Source organism: Pinus tabuliformis, chromosome Q (assembly GCF_031772625.1).
Source record: "Pinus tabuliformis cultivar Carrire ecotype Pingquan chromosome Q, CPIR1, whole genome shotgun sequence".
NCBI classification, from domain to species: Eukaryota; Viridiplantae; Streptophyta; class Pinopsida; order Pinales; family Pinaceae; genus Pinus; species Pinus tabuliformis.
The window spans coordinates 681601062-681610300 of record NC_142296.1 but is presented as its reverse complement, the minus strand read 5'-3'; the positions used below and the strand labels follow the sequence as shown (position 1 = coordinate 681610300).

The window sequence follows — 9239 nt, the reverse complement described above, 5'->3', positions numbered from 1 at the left end:
AAGAACAAGATAACACCCACTCTACATCATGGAATCCTCCATCTTAGCAAAGGTGAGAACCATTATTTATAGTAGCTCCTTGAATTGCATCACTCAATACCATTGGGGATACCACTTTCTATTTCAATAAATTATGCATTATTTCTAAAATACATTCATTAGTGGTAGTGCGAGAAAATTTTAATAACCTCCAAAATCATTATCCTTGGTATTGAACAATTCTTATGTTAGCAACGTGCTAGATACCTAGCCAATACAGGATTACACCTCAATTTTTTTTAATGTCTTAGTAGGTCAACATGGCTCCATATTGGAATTTGAGGATGTAAAGAGAAGCTATAGAAGAATGTTGATGGGACACAATGAATAATAGTAAAATAACCAATCATATTCATTATCTAACTATGACAATTAGGGAAATTGTATATACACAAATTAAATTATCATTTTGTCAAATAAAAAGTGTCTCTTATTATGGATGCAGAAGCGAGGTTTCTTTTTTCAAATAAAGAGCACCAATGGAGATAATTGTTTTCCTTCTCTTTTGAAAGAGATGCAAGGGCACCATAGTTTTTGTTAAAGGTTAATGCAAATATTTCATAAATTTCCAAAATTATGCATTACATCAATAATAAACTTTGAAAATTTATAAGCTAAAAACATAGCCCTTCTTCCTACCAAAGGAGTTGAATTCACATATGTATCCCAAATCCACCACATTCAAGACTCTCGTGCTTATGGGAATATAATGACAGACGCACCTATGTCTTTCGATAATATGTCGAAACATCTACTCTTTTCTAGGATTCCCGTGAAGATATTTGGCATTTACTCTATTATTCTCCATAATTAATATGTATCCTTGCATCATCATACAATTATTGTAAGTAAAATTATTTGAGTTAAGATAAGGAAAATGATGATAATTTAGTCATGGAAAGAGTGTATTTTGACCTAAAAATCAACGTGATTTAGTTGGCAGTATTTCCCTTCTACCCATCAACATACCACGGTGAAAAATGTTAAACCCTAAAGCTTCGGTTTTGGAGGATTTAATCATATGCGATTTGGAAAAAATAGAATGGTATTCAAATATTAGCTATATCCAAGAATTTGGGACTCAAATGTGGGTTGGTCAACTTCTAAGTAGCTGATATCGAAAATGAGTTTTTTAGGTAGGTCTTACTTTCTTCTTGAAACCAACCATCTAACTCCGTCGTATAGAGGTGCATATTTGTGCACACTTGTATTGATGCTTCTCACTAGTGGTAAATGGAAGTCCCATTCCAAATCAAGATATAGAAGAGGTGCAATGAATCTTCCACTTACAATGTTGACATAGATGTGAGTAAACCGTGTGGTTGTGGTTTAATTTCTACACCACTTCCTCTTTTATTTGGGTTTACCTCCATATTCTTCTCCTCCTACTTGCTCCCAAACACTAACCCCATTAGTGATTATATTAAGCCTATATAGTCGGTCAATGATGGATACCTTTTGATGAGTGGAGTTGCAAATATACAAGTTTTAAATATGTAGATATACATGCTTTATTCCACCTACAAAAGAATAAAAAATTCCCAATTCAGTCACTAATAACATAACCCTTAAATAGACCTTTGTAGGTTTGTTGGTTAATCCACTCTTTAACCATAGTACTTATGGATTTGTCATTAATTTTACTTGTGCATGGCTTGATTCACTTTTTTTTCTATCAAGACATTATTAATGTAGAATAGGAACCCATTTATGTGCTATGCCTCTTAAGTAGTAAGAAAATCTCAAACTCACCTAGTTTCTTCACTTTTTTGCATCAATAGATCATCGTGACATCTTCTAATTCCCCATTGTAAGTGGAGACTAGAATGACACATGGAAAAATGTTATTCTCAGCAAAACCATCTCAACAACCTTCTTGGATGCTTTACATAATATCCTTCCTTGAATTTAGCTTCCTTTAGTTTTACATTGAAATATGATAGAAGTTTCTCCCAACAAAAGTGACTTACCAAAGGTCATCAAATATTCAATTATTGAAAATAAGCAGTCAAAATTAGTAGACATGAGGGTGTTTAGTTAATTACCTTAACATTGGAAATAATGTTGGCCTTATTATATGGCATCTTTTACACTTTCCTTATGTTCTACTATTTGTGTTTAACTACAAGACTTGCCACCATGATGGCTTTAGAGGAACCCATTATTGCAAAACCAACTATTTGATCTCCATCCTCCACTTTAACATGGAACAATTGTGTTGTCATAGCCACACAAGTAGTTTGCAGAAGAAGTAAATCCACTACTATAAATTATATTAATCTTCCTCGTAGCATGGGAATGGATTTACACATTTTAGGAAGAAACAATATCCACTACTGTAAGTGATATTAATCTTAATAATATGTAGCAACATATATTTTATTGATAATAGACGACTTTCAAATACCATATTAATAATGATAAAGACCAGAAGTCTTGAATTCATATCCAACATCACTTCCTTATTATGATTTGGAAGGAAAAAAACATCCTTAAGAATAAATCCTTTTGGCTTTCAAGACCAACTCATATTACATAAACCATATCAAAACCTGCCCTTCTTCTTTAAATGAATCATTTGGGTGTTTAATTATGCCATAACTCATATTACATGTCCATAACTCATATTACTTGGTCTATACTTTTTTATATAACCAATATAAATGGTACAAATAAATGTCAAAAAAATTCAAATAAAATTTTTTCACTACCAAAAATTTAGAAATATCTATATTAAAATTTAAAAATAATTTCTATTTAAAAAAATCAATTTACTGTATAATTTATATAAAGTATTATAAAAATGAAAAAATCCCAAAACAATTATGTACAACCTATAAAGTTTGATGTTTGATGTGAAGATAAATAAAATAATTATATTTTACTATATAACAAACTATTTTACACTACATGAAACACATCTTAACAATATTATTTTTATTATCAAAAATAATTTATAATTATAAAAATATAAATAAATAATTCCACAAGATATTCAATGTGCTCCAGAGCAATCCAATCCAATCTTATGATAAAATATCAGCCATTCCGACCTCCAATCCTACTTTACAAGTGGTTGTCAATATTTAATGATTGAAGCGGTAACATACTTTATGTCCCAACAATAATAATCCAGTAGAATCAGGGAATAATACACAATCTTTACCAGCAACAATATTCCAGCGGACCTGACACCAGAATGACCGAGGGTATAGTGCTGGGACCTCCATTCCTAGGCCTTATGACTGGAATACAGATTTATTTATAGGGAAAGTCAGTGGGAGCATGTGATTCTGATTTATTGTTACCAATCCAATTACTCGCCCATGACAAGGTGATATTTTATAGATTGAGATATGATTAAGTTGAGAACTTTGAATCTGTCCACTCAGGCACATAAATTTATGACGTTGAGTGTAACAAAAACATCAGCAATAGAATTGAAAACGAATTTGATTATTAAACCTAAAATTATGGTCCCAAAACACACGAGTTTGATTGCCTTTTATTCCTTGTCCAAGGGATGCCTCGGAAAATTTTCCATGCTTGCAGCCCCTCTGCCTCGCCAATCTCAAGTCACATGATTATAAAGCTTGACTTGAGTGAGTGCATTGTTTTGAATTCTCATAATTTGTTGGTTGCAGAGTGATGGAAAATCCTTCTGATGAAAGTGTTGGTGATCTCACCCACATGGTGGATACTCTCAGCTTTAATGATCAAGGGTGTGTGTTGACTCAGAAAACTGTTGGTAAAGTCATCACTTGCAGAGGTATCGTTTTACTATCATTCTTATTTTGAAAAATATTTACAAAGAGGCAGAGGTGAGTGAGGAAATACAATCTGGCTATTCAGTAAATTGCATTAGTTCAATTGGGTAAAGCTATATACATTCAAAATTGCTGAGAATAGATATGCCAATCTTAACTCACACATGTTAAGTTTAGATTCTAGGCCCAAAACTTTCAATTCAACATTAATGCCATTGTGATTTGTGGCACCAGCGGCCGTATCATGGGGGCCAAAAATGCCATTGGTTATTGAAGAGATTAAAGTAGATCCACCGCAGGCTATGGAAGTTCGCATCAAAATCACCCACACCTCTGTTTGCCACACTGATATTTTATACTGGACTGGAAAGGTAATCCTGTTTCTAGGTTGTTAGACTTCCCTTTGTGACATATCTCTTAGTAGGTTTGAGTTTATTTAATAGTGTAGCTTCAAGCAATTGAATTAAGCAATTTAGTGAACAGCAGCTCATATCTGAGTGTGTAATTTTGTGGTTTCCTTTTCTGCCCATTTATTAATATCTTCTCATTTCTTGTCACTGGTTGCTGCCCTTGATTTCTTTAATTCCAGCTCACATAATATTTGCAGGAAGAAGGATTCCAAGCATTTCCTCGGATATTGGGACACGAGGGTGCTGGGTAAATATGTATCACTAGTTTTTTTAGCCGTTATATGCTTTTCAAACTGCTCTAATGAATGAAAATTGTGGTTGCAGGATAGTGGAGAGCGTAGGAGAAGGCGTGACAGATATTAAGGAGGGAGATCATGTGATTCCCTTGTTCACAGGAGAGTGTGGAGATTGTGTGTGCTGTAAATCCAATAGGACTAATAAGTGTGATAAATTCAAAGTCGATCCCATGAGGACTGTGATGAGAATTGATGGAAAGACTCGTTTCTCAATTAGGGAAAAGCCCATTTACCATTTGATGTCCACTTCCACATTCAGTGAGTACACAGTTGTTGATTATGCTTGCGTTGTCAAAATCAACCCAGAGGCCCCTTTGGACCAAGCATGCTTGCTTGGCTGCGGTATAACCACAGGTATCAATTATTAGGTCTGTTATCTTTTCATGCATGTTCCCCTTGGGTATGAATAAATGGCCAGACAGTTTTTGGGGCTTAGAATAGTACGATATAGTGTGTGCTGTTGAGCGTTAAAGTACTTTGTGTACGAAGGTTGTCTGATCAAAAGTCAGTAAGTTTAGCCAACAAACAAAAAATTAATAATTAATGTAAATTAACGTGTGAAAGTATTAGTTCAAAAGTTGGTAGGTTTAAGCTCAAGGAGTTTAGAATAGAGGTGACAAGGTGTTATGTTAAGGTATTTCTGGGTGAAAAAGTTACTCATTTGAAATTTTATGAGGAAAAAAATCTAGCTATGCTAAAGGTTGGTGTGGCTCAGGCTTTGGGATAATTTTGAAGGCTTAGATGCCCTTGAGTTACTTGAGTTACAGCTACTCAAACCATAAGTTAGACATGCCAATCATCTCAAAAATCGCATTACCTAACAAACAAACAAAAAATACTGGTCAATCTCACTAACTAGAAAAAATACATGATCAATCAATGGTTTTGTATGTCAACTAATTAAGATAAAATATACTGCTAGAATGACAAATATTTATTTCTGGTGGGTATTTAATCAGGGGTTGGAGCAGCTTTGTACATGGCCAATATTGAACCTGAATCGACGGTGGCCATTTTTGGCCTCGGCACTGTTGGCCTTGCAGTGAGTTCTCTCATTCTCTCCAAGCTATTGCCCCGATCTTTCATGATTTGACTTTATGTAAGTTTCTCATTTGTGACAATAATGGCCTTCTGGCTCTGTATAGGTTTCACAGGGTGCGAGGATGAGAGGGGCATCCAGGATAATTGGCGTAGACACAAATCCAAGCAAGTTCATAAAAGGTGAAAAAGGAGATTCTGCAAGTGGGATTTAATTTTTATAAACTATTCAAATATCCATAATATTATGTTAAGAGCATGTATTTTTTATAAGAAGTTATAATGATATCACAAGAATTAGAGAAGTAAAGAAAGTATGTTTTTATAGATTTTAGTAGTCAAATTATTGAGTAAAATTAAATTTTCTATTATATAAATAAAAAAGTTTCATACACCAATTTAATACATAATTACAATTATAACAAGTCACATTCTCCAATTTATGATTTACCTTCTACGATTTATGAATATATTTTTAATTAATTCTTACTCTTATTTTAAAAATGGAAAGATCAAATTACTTTAACCTTTTATACTCTAACTAAAAAATCATCCTCTAAAAGTTTGATAGCTTCCCCCTGGGTTAAAAGAGATATCTGCAATTTGAAAACATAATATTTACTATGCTTTCACTGCAGCTAGAGCCTTGGGTGTGACTGACTGCATCAATCCAAAAGACCATGAACAACCAATTCATGAGGTATTTTTGGCTGAACCATGTTATCTAATCGTATATTAGAAGACTTGGATGACTTTGCTGGCTGATAAAGAGGGGAATCGCTCCATTAGGTGATAACAGAGATGACAGATGGAGGTGTGTACTACAGCTTCGAATGCATTGGAAACACACAGGTTTTATATGAGGCCTTCTTGGCTACTCGGGAGGTAAAGCAGCCCTTCCCTTTGGTCTGCCATCATCTCAAATCAATTTTAATTGATGTGAAGTACAATCTCTCTGATATTAATATAAATTGCAGTCTTTAGGTTTGACGATTTTGTTAGGGTTGGATATGAGTCCTCAAAAGATAAGTTTCCATCCATCCGAATTGTTTATGAGGAGAATCGTGGCTGCAACATTCGGTGGTGTGAAGGGAAAAAGTCAACTGCCTTATCTGGTTGATACTTTAATTATGAATAAGGTATAAACCTTGCCTATCCATTCCCTTTGATGCCCACCTTAATCTTGTCCAATGAATAATACATTACAAATATTTGTTTTGATTTTGATCGCAGGAGATAAGGGTAGATGAGTTTATTACCCAAGAGTTGCCATTTTCAGAGATCAACAAAGCTTTTGAATTGATGTTGGAAGGCAAGAGCTTGAGATGTATTTTGCACCTTTAATTATAATGATAAAGTATATCACTGTAATTTTGTAATTTTATTATTTATTTAATGTTATACCAGTTTTTAAATATTTGCTTAATTTTATTATTTATTTAATGTTATATCAGTTTTTAAATATTTACTTTTTATTTGTTAAAGTGAAAATGGATTCAACATCATCAAAAACCTCGAAAACACTCAAAATTTTAAAGCTTAATAACTGTGTTTAGGATTTCTAAAAAAACTCACTCGAAAATCCATTGTTCTCTAAACCAATTTACTCCATCTTTAAAATATGCTAAATTTTAATATCAACTAAATGGCACATAAATATTTTCAGTTGTTGTATCTGGCCGAAATGCTTTATCACATGTTTTCAAATAACTATTAAAATGTCTATCATATCATTTGAAATAACCATTTAAAAGAAAATTCAATTGAAATCTTTATGAGATAAAAGATGTCAAAATTTTGGTCAAATACCCTGCATATCTGAATAACAGTAATATTATTAGTTGCTGTATCTCGCTGAAACGCTTTATCATATGTTTTGAAATAACTGTTAAAAAAATCTATTGAAATCTTTATAATATAGAAGACAGCGAAAATTTTTGTCAAATAATATGCATATTTTTATGATATAGAAGATAGTCAAAATTTTGGTCAAATAATATGCATATCTCGGTAATAGTATATACATATCTTAGTAATAATATGTATATCTCTTTTTCAAGCATGTGTGAGCATTTCTAGGTTTTTATTAACAGTTTTCTAAGTTAATATGTTTTTGCTTTCCGAGTATTTTCTAGTTTTGTTTTATATTGTCAGATAGAGCATTTTTTGGAGTACGAAAAAAAGCTGAATATATTAATTTTATAATTTTGTTACATGATAGTATGACAATGGTAAATATAAGCAAAATTTGCCTCTGCGATATAACAGATGGAAAACATCATTGTATATACAAAAAATACATATAACTTGTCCACATCACTGCATATACAGAAAACATAAAACTTGGCAGATATGGAGATTAAAACCAAAGTGCGTGAGATGAAACTAAAAGTGATACCTGAGCATGAAACAAAAGATAAATAGTCAGGTACATGATACATACCAGGACATTAATGTATTTCCTATATACCCGGCATTGAGAAATGTTGAATTTGGTGCGTGATAAACCCCACTGTGATGCTCAAGTTCCATATTCCGCACTGTGAACGCAGGCTCCTCTTAGATAGTTCATCAGCGATCATATTCTGGGAGCATCTGACATGGTCGATGGAGTAGTGCTTTGAAGATTTCCAGAGAGAGGATATTCTATACATCCATCTGGCAATATTGGCATTGTTTATGGAGTGTTTACCGGTTACATGATCTATAATGATTTTTGAGTCGCCATAGATCCTAAGGGAACCGATATTTAGGAAAGAGCAGAAAAATAGAAGACCATATAAAGCCATGGCTTCAGCTTTATTGTTTGTCCCTGAACCCCTGTTCCAATAAATTGCATAGTGTTGGTCCTCCATGATGTTTATGTATACTCCACATGCACAGATTCCATCTTTCGCTGCCCCATCGAAGTGGATATATCAACTGGGAATGGGAAGATTCATTTGTTTTTTGTTTCACTTGCTGAGGAATGTAGGGGAGGATAGTGAGATAAAAGGAGATGACGTGATCATATAAGTTTGTGAAATTCTCCTTGTAGTTATGAAATATGACCCTATTCCGCCATTTCCAAATGTACCAGAACACAATAAGGGGGATAGGCCTCCATATCACTTTCTGCGAACTCCACCATTCAAATTCTTCTTTGATGGATGATTGAGTGTTGTAGTTGAACCCGAAATATAAGGCCAGCTTCTTCCAAAGGGCCTGTGAGTGGATGCAATTTAGAAAGATGTGCATATTGTCCTCTGTCTTAGATAGGCAAATAGAGCATATAGCTGGGCCGTGCCAATTCCTCTTTTGTAGGTTGACCCAAGTGAGATTTTTATTGTGATATACTAGCCATGAGAATAATATAATTTTGTATGGGCATCCAGACTACCAGAATGAAAAGGGAAAGATTTTCTCGGCACGGTTGTAATGTTCTTCGATAATGGAGAGATATATATCTTTAATAAGCACCTTTATCTTGCCACCCCTACCCTGCCAAACAATGTCGTCCTCTTCTTTAGTCCTGTAAATACCACTGTTCCTCACTTTCCATATAAACATATTCCATTGAGATGCCAATGGACCATTTAGGCCCAAGTCTATAGCAGATTTCTAGCTTGGTATAGCACCCTTCCATTCGTGAATAACCTGTGCCCAATAAAAAATACCTTTTTGATGTAGCGAATGTAAAAGCTATTGAG

At 33.7% G+C, this 9239-nt stretch overlaps 1 protein-coding gene across 1 annotated transcript; it reads left to right on the top strand.

The window, feature by feature from the left end:
• The first annotated feature begins 3519 nt into the window (after positions 1–3519).
• Positions 3520–6894, top strand: LOC149221381 (alcohol dehydrogenase-like 4). Its single transcript, XM_089382967.1, has 10 exons — positions 3520–3808; positions 4041–4177; positions 4414–4463; positions 4541–4866; positions 5472–5554; positions 5658–5733; positions 6189–6250; positions 6340–6435; positions 6528–6689; positions 6784–6894. The coding sequence occupies exons 1-10, from the start codon at positions 3688–3690 to the stop codon at positions 6892–6894; spliced, it is 1224 nt and encodes a 407-aa protein (XP_089239093.1). The 5' UTR covers positions 3520–3687.
• Positions 6895–9239: the final 2345 nt, after the last annotated feature.

Excerpts from the sequence above, each read along its gene's own strand:
- LOC149221381 (XM_089382967.1), top strand. The coding sequence starts at position 3,688 with ATGGAAAATCCTTCTGATGAAAGTGTTGGTGATCTCACCCACATGGTG. Across the intron at positions 5,734-6,188 it reads TCCAAGCAAGTTCATAAAAG|CTAGAGCCTTGGGTGTGACT; the intron begins GTGAAAAAGGAG and ends CTTTCACTGCAG. Across the intron at positions 6,251-6,339 it reads ATGAACAACCAATTCATGAG|GTGATAACAGAGATGACAGA; the intron begins GTATTTTTGGCT and ends TCGCTCCATTAG.